Source organism: Cherax quadricarinatus, chromosome 29 (genome assembly GCF_038502225.1).
Source record: "Cherax quadricarinatus isolate ZL_2023a chromosome 29, ASM3850222v1, whole genome shotgun sequence".
NCBI lineage: Eukaryota > Metazoa > Arthropoda > Malacostraca > Decapoda > Parastacidae > Cherax > Cherax quadricarinatus.
In genome coordinates this window covers 16,321,702-16,340,937 of record NC_091320.1, presented here as the reverse complement: position 1 = coordinate 16,340,937, position 19,236 = coordinate 16,321,702, and the positions used below count along the sequence as shown (strand labels likewise).

The 19,236-nt window shown below is 39.5% G+C and overlaps 1 protein-coding gene across 1 annotated transcript in view; it reads left to right on the top strand.

Moving 5' to 3' along the window:
* Positions 1-19,236, top strand: part of LOC128690516 (phosphatidylserine synthase 2) — a gene marked incomplete in the record, with an annotated part of 412,859 nt that overhangs the window by 372,356 nt on the left and 21,267 nt on the right. The window contains 2 exon segments of the mRNA XM_070089624.1: positions 1,566-1,673; positions 3,462-3,548. Of these exon segments, the coding sequence (XP_069945725.1) occupies positions 1,566-1,673; positions 3,462-3,548 (195 nt within the window).

Below are 19,236 nucleotides of genomic sequence, written 5' to 3'. Positions count from 1 at the left end.
AGCCACTCCCACACTCCGCTTTTGTTTACAATTTTCAGCATGAATTATTCATTACTTCTCCCTTCGTTTATGATGGCATCTAAAGGTAGTTGTTAGAAATGATTAACCCTTAAACGGTCCAAACGTATATATACGTTCACTCGCGTAGCACCCCAACTTTTTTGAGGAAAAAAACAATCTTTTCTTTTAAAAGGAAAAAAGAGCATATGGTACCCAGGCATCCCCAATTATTTTAATATGGCACACAGTGAGTGCGCACACCCATTCTCTCATGTCTAGGTGACTCAGGCTTAATGTGGCAATGTTGAATGAATGACAAAGAAAACGTATATACACGTTTGGGGCGCTACGCACGTGGACGTATATATACGTTTGGACCGTTTAAGGGTTAAATTCAGTGAACAAGGTATGTCAATATTAATAATATGGCTCTGGGCCACAGTGTAAGTAGCCGGTAGGTGTAGCCCAGGCGGGCTACGCCTACCGGCTACCTACACTGACTTCCTACAAATAAGTACTACTCACCTCTCTCCCTACATTAAGATTACAAATACGTACTTTAAGATAAGTAATGAATTTACTGTGAATGTATTTTATTTTGTGTGTTTTTAATGCCTAGTTCTATTACTAACTTAATATAATTTAGTGTAAACTTGTTGTCTGGCATTTATATGCATTTATAAATGGAAAAAAATGGCGTTCTGCCTTCCGGCGATGTCTGCTTTCTGGCGACAGCTTGGAACCTAACCCGCCATATAAGTGGGGCCCTACTGTGTATTGAATCTACAACTTACAGAATAGATAATTCAGTTATACACTTAAGCATTCAGCAAGTAATAGCAATTAAAAAATATAGAAAAATATATAAAAAATAAAAAAGATGGGGTAGTTGAACTTAACAAATTAAGGATTGTACTGAGGAATTAGTGCAATAATTGAGCAACAAAATACACTAACACGTAGGAGTTTGTTTGGGCATTGTGATTAGTAAGTCTATGAGATTTGTGTCCCAAAGAAATCTTAATAGTTCATTCTCATTTGTTATGGAATGACTTGACTGACTTACTGACTTGACCAACTGACTGAATGACTTACTGACTTGACTGAATGACTTAATGACTTGACTGACTTTCTGACTTGACCAACTGACTGAATGACTTAATGACTTGACTGACTGACCTAATGACTTGACTGACTGATTTGACTGACTTTCTGACTTGACTGACTTTCTGACTTGACTTACTGACTTGACCAACTGACTGAATGACTTACTGACTTACAGAATGACTTACTGACTTGACTGAATGACTTACTGACTTGACTGACTGACTTTCTGACTTGACTGATGTACTGCCTTGACTGAATAACTTGTTGACTTGACTGACTTACTGATTTGACTGAATGACTTAACCAACTGACTTACTGAATGACTTAAAGTTAGACTTTTTCACTGAAGAGGGCCCTGAAACAGTGTCTAGAGCAGCTGATGCCTTACTGCCAGTTGTATAATGTACTGCAGGGTAAAATAGAACAGAAATCCACTACAGAATTTATGCACACTCCAGTACAACCATCAACTTCAGTACCAGTATGTCTACCATCCACCTCAGCCCAGTAGGACCACAACATAACTCTCCACAATCATCCACAAACACCAGCACCCACAATTTAAGGTAAGAAATACTATTATTTCTGTTGCAGTTATAGTCTTAAGCAGTAAAAACAACATAATACATCACAACAATGAACTACACTTATATATTCACTTTTATTTTTGTAAGATCTGGAGGTCTAAAAAAAATAAAAAAATGCTGTTTGAGGGGGAAGCTCGCATCCTGAATTTTTGCCTGTATCCAGAAACAAAAAATAGACTGAGCAACTGCTCATATCCTGAAAAACGAGTATGGAGGGGCACTCGTAAGCTGAGGTTCCACTGTATATATAAAATATGCAATAACTTTAAAACACTTGAAATTTTGGAAAGTTTCCATGCATAATGGAGAGACATGGAGCTCACAGAGAATGTAAGGACAGTGGCACGCAGTGACCATATTAGAGAGTTAGGTAGGGGGGGGGGGTAAGCCATATAACAAGTTTTGGTCATAATTTGAAATGTCTGTATTAGTGAAACACCACCAAGCAAAATGCTGTACAGTGGGGCCCTACTGTACATGTTCAAGCACACACACAAATACACAAGGAAATTTTGGATGGGTTCACTTTCTTGGATCAAGAGCCCCTCAGCATCAAGGCACATCATTCAAGCTGAAGAATCATCCAAATACACTGAATTGTCATTTGGACTCTCTGAGGTATCATCCAGTTTGCCTGAAATATCATGAAAACTACCTGAAGTATCATCCAGACTGTGTGCTCACCTTAATAGGTAAGTACACAATGTGGGTAATACTTCAGAGAGTCCGAATGATAATTCAGACAGTTTGGATGATTCTTCAGCATCAATGTGCCTTGATGCTGATGAGTGGCTCTTGATCCAATGAACCAGACCTATTCTCCATTTCCTTGTATTAAATTTGATTGCCTCATTCCCCAGACACTAAATGATCCCTACTGGCTGACCACTTCCCCATGAATATAGATGCCTACCTTTTAAAAACTTTCTTAGTGATGTGCTGGATAAGTTTGTTAAATTTGCTGTCAATATGAATACCTTAAAATCTCCCCTTTTCTTGCCTATCAATATTTTGTCATATTTATCTTTATATTTGGTTATTACTGATCATTATATAATAGGTCTTACCAATATTGAGTGTTATCAGCATGTATGATGATTCCTAGGACACTGTCTTTCTGCACCACTGTGTTGATGTGTGCATACATTGTGTCATCATTATAGTCACATGCAACAAACACTTCCTTACCTTCGTCATAGTATTGGTCACTTGTGTCTTTCCATGTCAGCACTTGGTCTACACATTCCCTACCCTTCATGTCAGCACTTGGTCTACACATTCCCTGCCCTTCTTATATCTTCCATGTTCCTCTGTAGTCCTACTTTCTGTCTTACCCCTAACTTTTTTCAATAATAATTCTGCCATACACTTTACCCAGCATACTCAACAATTCTTATTCTCTCTTGTTCCCTTTTTCTTTTTACAGAAGAACTATACATGCTCTCTGCCAATCCTTAGATACCTTCCCTTTTTTTTCTTGGATATGCTGAATAATTACACCATCAATTTCAAAGCTGCATTTCCATGTGTTGTTTAATATCAGACTGATCCCCTCTGTCCCAGCTGCTTAATCCCTTATCATTCTACCCACTGCCTCACACTCTTTCTCCACATCCACCTCTAGCACTTCCTCATATGTATGAGGAATTATTAGTCCCTGAGCAGTGCATGAAATCATTATCTCCTGTCAACAGCAACATTTAACAGATCTTCAGAATATTCAATCTTTCTTTATCAGGTAGACTCATTGCTGATTATCTCTTCCAGCCATGTAGTGACATTGTGGATGACCATATTCATAATTCTGGTGCTTTGGACTCTATGGAATTTTTACATCGACCCACACACTTTCAAGTAAGTATAAAGTACTATAGTGGACTGGCTAGCTATATTTTTTTAAGTCTTCTTTCTTCTTTCAACAAACCAGTCATATTCTACTGAGACAGGGTGGCCCAACAGAAAAAAAGTTTCTCTTCATAACTTTAATGTATACATAATTGACATAATTTTCATTCTTGCCAACAAGTTTTGTCCTGCATTTAAGCCACTTATAACAGTAAATAGCTTTTAGGCACACCTTGGAACAGAGGTCCTATTTCCAGTGAGAACATGTTTTTTGCCCATTGAGAACAGTTTGAGTTTAAAAGTGTTACAAAAAACACGATATCTAATAATGATAGAGATCTCCAGTGAATACTAGAAAGGTCTGCCCCTCTAGCATCCAGCCTGTTACTGGGTTTTTGTAACAAGTAGTATCCTGGTCCAATTATCCATTAGAATTTAATAGTAAGATTCAATAGTGCTTCAGGATTACAACTGGTAGGCTACTAACTAAAGAAATTAAAATTTAAGAAGTTTATTAATAAAGATAAAGTTGTCTTGATGGACAATGTCAAAGTAAATCAAGGTAATCAATTTAATATAATATAGGATACAAATTCCTACACTTCTCTCGTGTACAGTAGTATTGTTCTGAAGGCACATATCATCTCTTTATGGCTTTTAAGTACCATCTGGTACATTGTCAGCATTTAAGAACATAATACTAATACGTATATACAAGTGAGTATGTGTGTAAGTGCTCTAAGTAGTTCACTATGTCTCAAAACTCGATTAGACGTAACCAGTGACTGACTAAAAGTCCTCACATAAACTAACTTCTTGACCAACCTGGCAATCAAAACAGCTTGCTTGAACAGTAAAACGATCAATTTGCCGAACAGCAATATAACAAGCAGCAGCAACACAGAATCAGGAACAAGGAGATAACGTAATGACCCTAAGTAGGGACCATCTGCAGATCCTCCACAAAAGTCACAAAACTCCCATACTACTGAATCTAAGTTCAGCATAAGAAAATCCCCGACTGTGACAGTGCACAGATACCTGTACAAATTAGGTCAGAAGCTACAGCTCAGGACCTGAGTTTCTCAGAGTGTCAGTGCGACAACCTCAGTAAAACGTCGAAAATCACTAAGTCTAGGCTATGCTCTATGAACAGAGTTACACAGAACTAACAACAAGAGAGAGCGACAGAGATGATGATCCAACAAGGGCCAGCAAGGAAGAGCTGGAAAGGGAGGTGTTGTTGGAATCACCATCAAATAGAGAGAGAGAGAGTGCTAGTGAAGGCAAGGCAGTCCTCTCACCCAGGTGAGGTGTGATCACCCCACCCTGATCACGTGACTCTCCATGGACTGTTGCTGCCCAGCAACTACAGAGAAGCTGGCAGTGAAACAAGCGAAGTGGTAGTTACAATAGTTAGACAATGCGGCAGCTACTTAACACTCTCGAGCAATGAGCACTGAATAAGGTGTAAATGTTACATCCTACCTAATAATATAACTAAGTCAAATAATAATATAAAGCAACATATTTACGATTTAGCTAATATCGCAAATATCAGCAACATAAAATTATATGAACAGGTATTATACATTTTATACATTGTGACCCATTCAGGGGTCGCAATAAAGAGTGTCACTAAGGGTACAATATATCATCAAACCTCTTTGTTTATATGCATTTGTTTGTTAAGATAAAGATTTTATTTCTTTGCAAATGTTACAGTGTGTAGTCAGTACTTACTGAGATATGAGGCTGCAAAGTTGGCACATAATGCTCACCTGACGGCAACATCGAGTCCTGCTGCTTGAGGAAGTGTTGCCGATATACCATTTTTTCTCATTTTTATATTATTTTATATAATTTTTATGTTCTAATAATTACAATTTATTGTATTTCTTGGCATTTCATAACCAATATTTGTTCTGACACTAATATTAGGTACTGAAATTGTACTCAAATTGTCACAAATGCATGCCTTGGTCATTTACTATTGTCTAGGAATATATATAAAGTATTTACAAGTTCCAGCAATGTTTTGGATACATGGGAGTGTAAAAGAAAAAGAAGAAAGAAGGAAGGAGGAGGAAGAAGAAGGAAGAGGCTTCCTAGAAGCAATGTGACAAGCATCCGGGAGGGCAGTGATGAGATATAGGATGACATTTAATGGGTGCCAGCAAGGGTACAGAGATAATATGAGAGTGCAGAGATAAGAGGAGATAAGCTATGACATTTGATGGGCACCAGCGAGGGTGCAGACATAAGGGGTGACATTTGATGAGCTTGTATCTCTGTCTCTGATTATCTGTCTCTCAGTCTTGTGTCTCTGTCTGCTTGTCCCTTTCTGTCTCTCTGCTTGTCTGTCTGTCTGAGAGAGAGCCACTGTGAACCAACAGATATTCATATGCATTATATCTACAAGCACAGTATAGCACTTCGGATTTTTTAGGTTATCCTAGGTGATTTACACTATGTATAATTGTATTTGTGTGTACCTGTGAGACAGATAAAAAGAGATAGAGAGACAGACAGAGGCAGATAGACAGAGACAGATAGACAGAGACAGATAGACAGAGACAGATAGACAGACAGACAGACAGAGACAGATACAGAGACAAATAGACAGAGATAGGCAGACCCTAAACTTGGGGTTAACATCACTTTCCTCTTAACCCTTTGAGGGTTTTGGTCGTACTAGTACGTCTTACGCGTAGGGGTTTTTGACGTACTAGTACGCATAAATTCTAGCGGCCTCAAATCTCGCAGGAAAAGGCTGATAAGCCTAGATGTGAGAGAATGGGTCTGTGTGGTGGGTGTGCGCAGTAGGAAAAAAATCTGGGACCCAGTGGTGCATTGTGGGAATGCCATCATAGTACACAATTTCCACGTGCCCTGCGGTAAGAAGTTCCTCACTCCTCGGCGAATTGAGACACTTTTGTTCCCCAGTGACAGTTCTAATACAGATGGAAGTGACAGTGAAGATGAGTTTCAAGGTTCTGGTGAGGTTTTGACCGAAACTAATGACCATAATATGGGTAATAGTGAGGAAAACCCAGACAACCCACAGCCTTCCACCTCTGGTGCTGGGCCGTCGTTCAGTTGTACCAGAATCAAAGAGGAAACTCCTATTTTCCAAAATCCCAGACTCAGATGTGAGCATTGGTGATGATAATGATAGTGATTATGAACTACAAGCTCTTCAAACTTGTTCCAAGAATGGAGGAGGAGGAGGAGGCAGAGGAGGAGGAGGCAGAGGAGGAGGAGGCAAGAGGAGGAGGAGGCAAGAGGAGGAGGAGGCAAGAGGAGGAGGAGGCAGAGGAGGAGGAGGAGGAGGAAGAAGAGGAGGAGGAGGAGGAAGAGGAGGAGGAGGAGGAAGAGGAGGAGGAGGAGGAAGAAGAAGAAGAATACGTAATGATAACAATAATACATAATAATAATACATAATAATAATAATACATAATAATAATAATACATAATAATAATAGGTAATAATAATAATATGTAATAATAAATGTTCACCCATGACAGTAACAAGATAAGGGGAGATAACATCTGATAAGTGCTGACGTTTGATGAGGGTAAATGAGGGTAGAGCTGATGCCAAAAGATGAGATGAACATCGCCCTCCCTTTGTTTTTGCTGGTATACTAACATTTCTGTCTGTCTATTTGCCTGTCTGTCAAGCTCCCTGTCTATCCATCTAGCTCTCTGTCTCAGAGAGCCACAAGACTGCATCATCACTTTTACTCACATCTTCAAGCAGAGTATAGCACTTTGTCTGGGTTTCTTGGGTTATCCTAGGTAATTTATACTATGTATACTTGTATTTATGTGTACCTGTGAGACAGAGATAGACAGACAGATAGCAAGAGAGAGACAGATTGAAAGAGATAGAATGAGGGAGAAAGATAAAACACCATTGTGTATGACACCATGTTTCAGAGTTCCACAAGCTGCAGAACTAATAGGAATATGTTCAGTGACTGTATATTGGTATATATATTATAGAACAATAATAATAAACAATGTTTTGTATTGTTTGTTTTTGTAAACAAGTTTTGTAAACAATATATTGATAATTATGTTTGTGTGCTTATTGTGTTGTATACAACGAGTGTATATATGTACATTGCACCTTACTTTGGTCTCATAGGCCACATAAGTTATGTGAAAAAATAAAATAGTGAAAAAAACAACAAACCTTCAAATACAAGTAAATCAAAGTTTACCGGGTGAGTGGCAGTCGCCGCTGTTGCCATACGCGGCTCATTTTCTGCAAACTTCATGCATCCATATCTCCGTAAGTATTGATGGTAAAATTTTTTTGTTTATCCTATAATGTTTAGAAAAAAAAACTCTATTTTTTCATAAGAAAAAATAATTTTTTTTTTTTTTGAAATTTGGCCGACCCTGAGAACGAGTTTCGGAGAGGGCCTGTCGACCCTCAAAGGGTGAAAGGGGGAGTGTTAATATGACATTACATCAGTGACTCCTTGGTGTTTGCCGCACTGTTTGCTCAAGCTGCCGCTCAATTTAACTGGTTCTCCCACAAGGTACTAAGCAGTACCAGATTTTTTAATATGGTGCACACTGAGTTTTAAGACCCATTCTATGCTGACCAGGCATCTCAGGCCAATCGTGTCAAATTTGGAGGCAGGAAAAATAAAACATATATGTACGTTTGGGGCACTAGTGGTAAGAACATATACAGTGGACCGCCGCATACCGTTGGCATCACATACCGTTTATTCCGCATACCGCTCACTTTAATCGCAAAAATTTTGCCTCGCATACCGCTCAAAAACCCGCTCACCACTGTTCGTCCGAGACGCGTCCAATGTGCGCCTTAGCCAGCCTCACATGTTCCGCCAGTGGCATTGTTTACCAGCCAGCCTCCGCGGTAGCATCCAAGCATACAAACGTAACATTTCGTATTATTACAGTGTTTTTGGTGATTTTATCTGGAAAATAAGTGACCATGGGCCCCAAGAAAGCTTCTAGTGCCAGCCCTACAGCAATAAGGGTGAGAATTACTATAGAGATGAAGAAAAAGATCATTGATAAGTATGAAAGTGGAGTGCGTGTCTCCGAGCTGGCCAGGTTGTATAATAAACCCCAATCAACCATCGCTACTATTGGTGGTACAGCTGCTGCTGCTGCTGCTGCACTGTCAGCTGCTGCTGCTGCTGTAGCATCGTCTGCTGCTGCTGTAGCACTGTTGTTGGTGTGGCTTATTGAGAATATACCAAGAAACAATTAACCCCAGAGGATTTGCCACCCAGGATAACCCAAAAAAGTCAGTGTCATCGAAGACTGTCTAACTTATTTCCATTGGGGTCCTTAATCTTGTCTCCCAGGATGCAACCCACACAAGTCGACTAACACCCAGGTGAACAGGGAAAAATGCCTGGAACTAGTGCTCATATTGGTGAATTTAAAGCCAGCAAAGGTTGGTTTGAGAGATTTAAGAATCGTAGTGGCATACACAGTGTGATAAGGCCTGTTCTGGAAGAAAATGCCAAACAGGACCTACAGTACTCAGGAGGAAAAGGCACTCCCAGGACACAGTGTCTCATCAGTCATTGCTGCATCTTCAATAAAGGTAAGTGTCATTTATTCTTCATTTAGTAGACTAGTACATGCACAATATATACTGTGCATGTACTACTCTACTATTGTGCATGTATCCTTCTCTTTGTGTGTAGGAAAATGTATATTTCATGTGGTAAAAATTTTTTTTTCATACTTTTGGGTGTCTTGCACGGATTAATTTGATTTCCATTATTTCTTATGGGGAAAATTCATTCGCATACCGATTATTTCGCATACCAATGAGCCCTCTTGCACGGATTAAAATCGGTATGCGGGGGTCCACTGTATATACGTTTGGACCATTTAGGGGTTAAGCAATGTGACACACCTTGTGAAATGTTGTTGACTAAGCAGTGAGCTCCCTGGTGATTGCATAAGCTTCCAGTACATGTGAACACAATTGCAGTTTAGAGACTCTACATTTCTTGATCAAGTTGTACTCAACAATTGGGAACTTATTATATTTACACCAGTGAACCATATACGAAACTCAAATATATCTGATAAACTAACAACCAAGAAAAAATAATATAAAAAATGTAGTGGGAGGAAGTGTTAGGGAAAGGTTGGTGAGGGCTGCTTGAGTCCTAGCTTAACTCCTTAACTGTCCAAATGTAGATCTGCATTCTTACTGCTACCACTACAAATGTAATCAACTTTTTACTTTTCCTGCCTCCAGATATGGCATGATTGGCCTGAGATGCCTGGTCAGTATAGAATGGGTATTAACACTCGGTGTGCACAATATTAAAAAAATTTGAGACCACCAGTTCAATTGGGCACCAACTAGAGTGAACAGCATGGCAAACATAAGAGATTCACTGATGCCATGTCATATTAACCCATTGACTGTTTTGCTCGTATATATACATCTTACGAACCACTGTTTCGACGTATTAATATGCGTAAATTCTAGTGGCTTCAAATCAAGCAGGAGAAAGCTGGTAGGCCCACATGTGAGAGAATGGGTCTGTGTGGTCAGTGTGCACCACATAAAAAAAATCCTGCAGCACACAGTGCATAATGAGAAAAAAATACCTGACTTTTTTTTTTATTAAAACGCCGAATTTGAGGTGTATTTTCGTACAGTATTTATCATTGTATTCTCGTTTTCATGGTCTCCCGTGATAAAATGGAAAACATATTACAGAAATAGAGATGATTTTGATTAATTTCACGGTGAAAACGACCTTGAAATTGAGCTCAAAGTAGCGGAAATGTTTGATTTTTACCAATGTTCAAGAGCAAGCAGATCACACCACACTTTCAATACACGTCAGCTGGGGAGTCTAATATTATTTCACTAGAGCACTGATATTATTTATACCATTTTTACAATAATGCATTAGTCTGCATAACAGTAAATTTTGTAATTTTTGTATGAATAAAAAATCAAAATCGAAAGCAATAGTAATATAAGAGGGGCCTAGAGACGTGACTAATGAACAGAGGATACATTATTTTAGTGCCAAGAATGTCTACATTGTTTATTCTGGACCCTATTTTGAAATTGGCATCTTTTTTAATTTGCATGAAGTTGGCCAAATTTCCAATTTCTGACCACTGTATTGGGTAGTTCAGATTGGTAAATGGGCAGTTTCTTGTACTCAACTGATAGAAAAAAATGGAGTTCTAAAGAAATAACTTTGATTTTGGTTAACTGGAACAATGGAATTGGCCAAAAACAGGGCTCAAAGTCGGCAAAATCGCCGATGCGTATGTCGCCGAGACTGCTAACTTCGCAGGAGCATAATTCTGTGAGTTTTCAACCAAATTTCATACTTTTGGTGTCATTACCATCAGGAAAAGATTCTATCATTTTATAAGTTTTTTTTTTTTTTTTTTTTTTTTTTTTTTTTTTTTTTTTTTTTCGAAAAATTTTGCGACATAGAATGACAGTTTCAGAAAGGGGCTTGTGACAGTCAGAAGGTTAACACTTCCCTTTTGAGAGGAAAGTGATGCTGACCCTGAGTTTAGTGGCTTTGAGATGGATGTGGCGACAAGCGGTTGAGGAAATATCAAAAACCTCGATAATAACCCATGTGCAACAATTGTGTGGAATATGTGTAACATGCGTTCAGCAGGCAAGCTGGCTGGGTGGCCGGCTGACTGATCGGCTGACTGGCTGGGTAGGTGGGTTGCTGGCTGGCTGATTGACTTTGGCTGTGTCTGTCTATGTCTGTGTATCTGTCTCTGTCTGTCTGTATCTATCTTTGTCTGTATCTGTCTCAGTATATGTCTCAATCTCACAGGTACACATAAGTACATAGTGTAAATTACCTGGGATAACGAAAGTTAGTCTGCCCGAAATACCTAATCCTAATTCTTACTAACTACTCTGTATTGACACATTATGGAACAGTACATTTTAATGTTCATTAATGCATATTGACGTAAAAGTTAGGTAATTAAAAAGTTTATCATTAACCCTTAAACGGTCCAAAGAGATTGACGTTCAGATTCGTAGTGCTACAAAAGTAGATCTACTTTTTTTTAACATATTTTCAAATGTAACAAAAAAAAAACATGTAGATAAAAGTTTTTTTTACACATTTTCAAATGTAAAACAAAAAAGAAGATCTACATTTTTTTGCATACTTTCAGATGTTGAAAAAACGTATATATACGTTTGGACCATTTAAGGGTTAATAAACATGCAAGGTTGCAGGTACGTCTTGCTACTTCTACTTACACTTAGGTCACACTACACATGCATGTACAGGCATATATATACTAACCCCTCTCAGTTTTCTTCTGTTTTCTTCCTAGTTCTTGTTCTTGTTTATTTCTGCTTATCTCCATGGAGAAGTGGAACAAAATTCTTCCTCTGTAAGCTGTGTGTCATAGGAGGCGACTAGATGCCAGGAGCAATGGGCTAGTAACCCCTTCTCCTGTATAAATTACTAAAAACAAGGAAAAGAGTGATAACAGATTGGATGGAGAGAGTATGGAGGTGGTGAATGTATTCAGATATTTGGGAGTGGACGTGTCAGCAGATGGGTCTCTGAAAGATGAGGTGAATCTTAGAATTGATGAGGGGTAAAGGGTGAGCGGTGCACTTAGGAGTCTGTGGAGACAAAGAACTTTGTCCTTGGAAGCAAAGAGGAGAATGTATGAGAGTATAGTTTTACCAACGCTCTTATATGGGTGTGAAGCATGGGTGATGAATGTTGCAGCGAGGAGAAGGCTGGAGGCAGTGAAGATGTCATGTCTGAGGGCAATGTGTGGTGTGAATATAATGCAGAGGATTCGTAGTTTGGAAGTTAGGAGGTGTGGGATTGCCAAAACTGTTGTCCAGAGGGCTGAGGAAGGGTTGTTGAGGTGGTTCGGACATGTAGAGAGAATGGAACGAAACAGAATGACTTCGAGTGTATAAATCTGTAGTGGATGGAAGGCAGGGTAGGGGTTGACCTAGGAAAGGTTGGAGGGGGGTAAAGGGGGTTTTGTGTGCGAGGGGCTTGGACTTCCAGCAAACGTGCGTGAGCGTATTTGATAGGAGAGACTGGAGACAAATGGTTTTTAATACTTGACGTGCTGTTGGAGTGTGAGCAAAGTAACATTTATGAAGGTATTCAGGGAAACTGGCAGGCTGGATTTGAGTCCTGGAGATGGAAAGTACAGTGTCTGCACTCTGAAGGAGGGGTGTTAATGTTGCAGTTTCATAAACTGTAGTGTAAAGCACCCTTCTGGCATGACAGTGATAGAATGAATGATGAAAGTTTTTCTTTTTCGGGCCACCCTGCTTTGGTGGGACTCGGCCGATGTGTTAATGAAAAAAAAATAAGGAAAAGAAAAACTGTATAAAATTCGGATGTTTGAATGTGCATGGATGTAGTGCAGATGATAAGAAAGAGATGATTGCTAATGTTATGAATGAAAAGAAGTTGGATATCCTAGCCCTAAGCAAAACAAAGCTGAATGGGGTAGGGGAGTGTCAGTGGGGAGAAATAAATGGGATTAAGTCAGGAGTATCTGAGAGAGTTAGAGCTAAGGAAGGGGTAGCAGTAATGTTGAAGGATCAGTTATAGAGAGAGAAGAGGGAACATAAATGTATAAATTCAAGGATTATGTGGATTAAAATAAGAGTCGGATGTGAAAAGTGGGTCATAATAAGTGTGTATGCACCTGTAGAAGAGAGGAGTGTTGAGGAGAGAGAGCAGTTGGTGGAATGATGATGTAAAGAGAGTAGCTAGAGGGAAAAAGTTAGCATATTAGAGGTTTTTACAAAGTAGAAGTGATGCATGGAGGGAGGAGTATATGGAGAGTCAAAGAGAGTGGTGAAGAAATGTAAAAAGAGAGCAAATGAGAGGGTGGATGAGATGTTATCAACAAATTTTGTTGAAAATAAGAAAAGGTTTTGGAGTGAGATTAATAAGTTGAGAAAGCCTTGGGCAATAATGGATTTCTTAGTTAAAAATAGGAGAGTTACTAAATGGAGAGTTAGAGATATCGGGATGATGGATGGAATATTTTGAGGAATTGTTAAATGTTGATGAAGATAGGGAAGCTGTGATTTCGTGTATAGGGCAAGGAGGAATAACATCTTGTAGGAGTGAGGAAGAACTAGTTGTGAATGTGGGAGAAGTGCATGGGGCAGTGAGTAGAGTGAAAGGGGGTAAAGCACTTGGGATTGATGGGATAAAAATAGAAATGTTAAAAGCAAGTAGAGATATAGTTTTGGAGTGGTTAGTGTTTTTATTTAATAAATGTATGGAAGAGGGTAAGGTACCTAGAGATTAGCAGAGAGTATGCATAGTTCCTTTATATAAAGGCAAAAGGGACAAAAGTGTAAAAATTATAGGAGAATAACTCTGTTGAGTATGCCTGGTAAAGTGTATGGTAGAGTTATTACTGAAAGAATTAGGAGTAAGAAGGAGAACAGGATAGATGATGAACAAGGAGGGTTGAGGAAGGGTAGGGGGTGTGTAGACCAAGTGTTTACAGTGAAACATATAGGTGAACAGTATTTAGATAAAAGTAAAGAGGTATTTGTGGCATTTATGGATTTGGAAAAAGCATATGATAGGGTAGATATGGGGACAATATGGCAGATGTTGTAAATGTATGGAATAGGAGGTAGGTTATTGAAAGCAGTAAAAAGTTTTACGAGGATAGTGAGACTCAGGTTAGAGTATGTAGACGAGAGGGAGATTATTCCCCAGTAATAGTAGGCCTTAGACAGGGATGTGTGATGTCACCATGGTTTTTCAGTATATTTATAGATGTAAGAGAACTGAATGCTAACACAAAGTGGGAGTTGTCACAGTTGCTCTTTACTGATGACACTGTGTTTTTAGGAGATTCTGAAGAAAAGTTGCAGAAGTTGGTTGATGACTTAGGTCTTAGGGTATGTAAAAGAAGGAAATTAAAAGTGAATACAGTGGACCCCCGCATACCGGACGCATCGCATACCGTACAATCCGCATACCGGACGCTTTGATCGCAAAAATTTTGCCTCACATACCGCCCAAAAACCCGCTCAACGCCCTTCGTCCGAGACGCGTCCAATGTGCGGCCTGAGCCACGCTCACATGTTCCGCCGGTGGCATTGTTTACCAGCCAGCCTCCGCGGTAACATCCAAGCATACAATCGGAACATTTCGTATTATTACAATGTTTTTGGTGATTTTTTCTGGAAAATAAGTGACCATGGGCCCCAAGAAAGCTTCTAGTGCCAACCCTACAGCAATAAGGGTGAGAATTACTATGGAGATGAAGAAAAAGATCATTGATAAGTATGAAAGTGGAGTGCGTGTCTCCGAGCTGGCCAGGTTGTATAATAAACCCCAATCAACCATCGCTACTATTGGTGGTACAGCTGCTGCTGCTGCTGTACCACCGTCAGCTGCTGCTGCACTGTCAGCTGCTGCTGCTGCACTGTCAGCTGCTGCTGCTGTACCACCGTCAGCTGCTGCTGCTGCTGCTGTACCACCGTCAGCTGCTGCTGCTGCTGTAGTACCGTCTGCTGCTGCTGTAGCATCATATGCTGCTGCTATAGCATCGTCTGCTGCTGCTGTAGCATCGTCTGCTGCTGCTGTAGCATCGTCTGCTGCTGCTGTAGCATTGTCTGTTGCTGCTGTAGCATCGTCTGTTGCTGCTGTAGCATCGTCTGTTGCTGCTGTACCACCGTCAGCTGCTGCTGCTGCTGTAGCATCGTCTGTTGCTGCTGCTGCTGTAGCATCGTCTGCTGCTGCTGTAATATCGTCAGTTGCTGCTGTAGCATCGTCTGCTGCTGCTGTAGCATCGTCTGTTGCTGCTGTAGCATCGTCTGTTGCTGCTGTACCACCGTCAGCTGCTGCTGCTGCTGTAGCATCGTCTGCTGCTGCTGCTGTAGCATCGTCTGCTACTGCTGTAACATCGTCAGTTGCTGCTGTAGCATCGTCTGCTGCTGCTGTAGCATCGTCTGCTGCTGCTGTAGCATCGTCTGTTGCTGCTGTAGCATCGTCTGTTGCTGCTGTACCACCGTCAGCTGCTGTACCACCGTTGTTGGTGTGGCTTATTGAGAATACCAAGAAACAATTAACCCCAGAGGATTTGCCACCCAGGATAACCCAAAAAAGTCAGTGTCATCGAAGACTGTCTAACTTATTTCCATTGGGGTCCTTAATCTTGTCTCCCAGGATGCAACCCACACCAGTCGACTAACACCCAGGTGAACAGGGAAAATGCCTGGAACTAGTGCTCATATTGGTGAATTTAGAGCCAGCAAAGGTTGGTTTGAGAGATTTAAGAATCGTAGTGGCATACACAGTGTGATAAGGCCTGTTCTGGAAGAAAATACCAAACAGGACCTACAGTACTCAGGAGGAAAAGGCACTCCTAGGACACAGTGTCTCATCAGTCATTGCTGCATCTTCAATAAAGGTAAGTGTCATTTATTCTTCATTTAGTAGAGTAGTACATGCACAATATATATTGTGCATGTACTACTCTACTATTGTGCATGTATCCTTCTCTTTGTGTGTAGGAAAATGTATATTTCATGTGGTAAAAATTTTTTTTTCATACTTTTGGGTGTCTTGCACGGATTAATTTGATTTCCATTATTTCTTATGGGGAAAATTCATTTGCATACCGAACATTTCGCATAACAGCCAGCCCTCTTGCACGGATTAAGGTCGCTATGCGGGGGTCCACTGTATAGGAAAGATAAGGTGATGAGGATAATAAAATAATTGGGTAATGGAAGATTGGATATCAGATTGGAGGGAGAGAGTATAGAGTAGGTGAGTGTGTTCAGATATTTGGGAATGGACATGGCAGTAGATGGGTCTCTGAAGGATGAGGTGAATCACAGAATTGGCAAGGGAAAAAAGGTGAGTGGTGCACTAAGGAGTCTCTGGAGACAAAGAACTTTATCTGTGAGAGCAAAAAGGGGACTGTATGAGAGTATAGTTATACCAGTGCTCTTGTATGGGTGTGAGGCATGGGTTGTGAATGTTGCAACAAGAAAAAGTCTGGAGGCTGTGGAGATGTCAAGTCTGAGGGCAATGTGTGAAGTGAATATAATGCAGAGAATTCATAGTTTGGAAATTAGGAGGAGGTGCGGGATTACCGAAACTATTATCCAGAGAGCTGAGTAGGGGTTATTGAGATGGTTTGGACCTGTAGAGAGGATGGAACAAAATGGAATGACTTCTAGAGTACAGTGGAACCTCTACTTGCGAGTTTAATCCATTTCATGACCTTGCTTGCAACTGGATTTGCTCGTTTGCAGAGTCAATTTTCCTCATTTAAATTAATTGAAATGCAATTAATCCATTCCAGTGGAATTCTGTACTTCAATAATTTCGCTAATATCAACTCTACGGCTTATTTATCTATCTCACTTCATCTAATGTGACATAATAAACAATATAAATATCATAGAAAACTGATATATACTCTAGAATGAATAAAATATGTCATTCATGTAGTGGTATGGACGGTGTTGGCGGTGGACGAGTTTGTCTGGAGACCGGGCAAAATACTTTATGAATAATTTCGCTAATATCATCTATATGGCTTATTTATATATCACAGTTCATCTAATATGACATAACAAACAATAACATAGAAACATGATACATGTATATACTCTAGAATGAATAAAATATGTCATTATGTAACAGGTGGAGACGGCCACAACCGCTCCCTCTTTGTTGTGGTAAACACTGCCATCTAGTGACGGCCTTTTGAAGCCATCTATTATTATAATTATTATATGTAGTACATTATTATTATATATGTATTATTATTATACATATATTATTATTATAATTATTATTATTGTATTATATTATTATACTATTATTATTCTTTCTTTCAACACATCGGCCGTATCCCACCGAGGTGGGGTGGCCCAAAAGAAAAAACAAAAGTTTCTCCTTTTACATTTAGTAATATATACAGGAGAAGAGGTTACTAGCCCCTTGCTCCCGGCATTTTAGTCGCCTCTTACAACACGCATGGCTTACGGAGGAAGAATTCTGTTCCACTTCCCCATGGAGGTAAGAGGAAATAAACAAGAACAAGAACTAGTAAGAAAAATGGAAGAAAACCCAGAGGGGTGTGTATATACATATATGCTTGTACATGTATGTGTAGTGTGACCTAAGTGTAAGTAGAAGTAGCAAGACGTACCTGAAACCTTGCATGTTTATGAGACAGAAAAATGGACACCAGCAATCCTTCCATCATGTAAAACAATTACAGGTTTCCGTTTTACACTCACTTGGCAGGACGGTAGTACCTCCCTGGGCGGTTGCTGTCTACCAACCTACTACCTAGGTTATTATTATTATTATTATTATTGTACTTATTATTATTATTATGATTATTATTATTATTTTTATTATATAAATGATTTGTAATTTTTATTCCCACAAAAAATATAAGATTTACTGTTATTCCTTATTGCAATAATTGTATAAATAATGTCAACCCATTCACGACTGCATATTGGAGTGGACAGTGATGTCATTTGTTTACTCTGAAACATCCAAGCAATGGACCATTTCTCCTAGGTTGAGCTCAATTTCAAGGCACTTTTTGTCGCGAAAGCAATCAAAATCATATCTGTTTCTGTAATATATCTTCCATTCTATCAAATGAGACCAAAAAAAATGAGAATACAACCATAAAAACCATTCAGAATTACCGCTATGTGGTGGCTAATTGCTGAGAAGTGAACTCCATTATTTATGCTTCGATTTCTTTCATTTTTGGTGTATGTTAAGAAGCATCTTTCCTTCATACATTGCCCAAGTTTCAATAAGATAGTCCAACAAACAATGAGATACAATTCCCGAGATCAAGAGCAAGAGCCCCTCACCAGTGTCAAGGAACCTGCCTTGAGGTCTGCTCACTTGTGGAAATTTTGCTTGCGTATGGAAGCAAAAAATCAACCCATTGACTGCTCGCATTTGGAAAAACTCGCATGTGGACACGCTCGCAAGTAGAGGTTCCACTGTATAAATCTGTAGTGGAGGGAAGGCAGGGTAGGGGTCAGCCTAGGAAAGGTTGGAGGGAGAGTATAAAGGAAGTTTTGTGTGTGAAGGGCTTTGACTTCCAGCAAGCATGCGTGAGCATGTTAGATAGGCGAATGAAGACATGATTTTTAGGACTTGACGTGCTGTTGGAGTGTAAGCAAGGTAACATTTATGAAGGGATTCAGGGAAACCGGGAGGCCGGACTTGATTCCTGGAGATGTTAAGTACAGTGCCATCACTCTGAAGGAGGAGTGTTTATGTTGCAGTTTTATAACTGTAGTGTAAGCATGCCTCTGGCAAGGCAGTGATGGTGTGAATGATGATGAAAGTTTTTGTTTTTCGGGCCAACCTGCCTTGGTGGGAAACAGCCGATGTTTTAAAAAATAAAATAAGATTGATAATACTGAGGTAGTTCAAAACATATAACAATATTACCATTAGTAAATTTAGTAATGGGAATGGTTTTATCTTGGCATGATATACTGTTTCCATAAGAGCTTCTATATTGGCAGAGCATTTCAGACAAACTTAGGACTAACTTAAGATTAATTAGGCAATAACTATTAGGAATTTCATGTTTACAGTCATTTGGGTGAGTGTAAGTGTAAAATAGGGATAATTACAGATAATAAGAG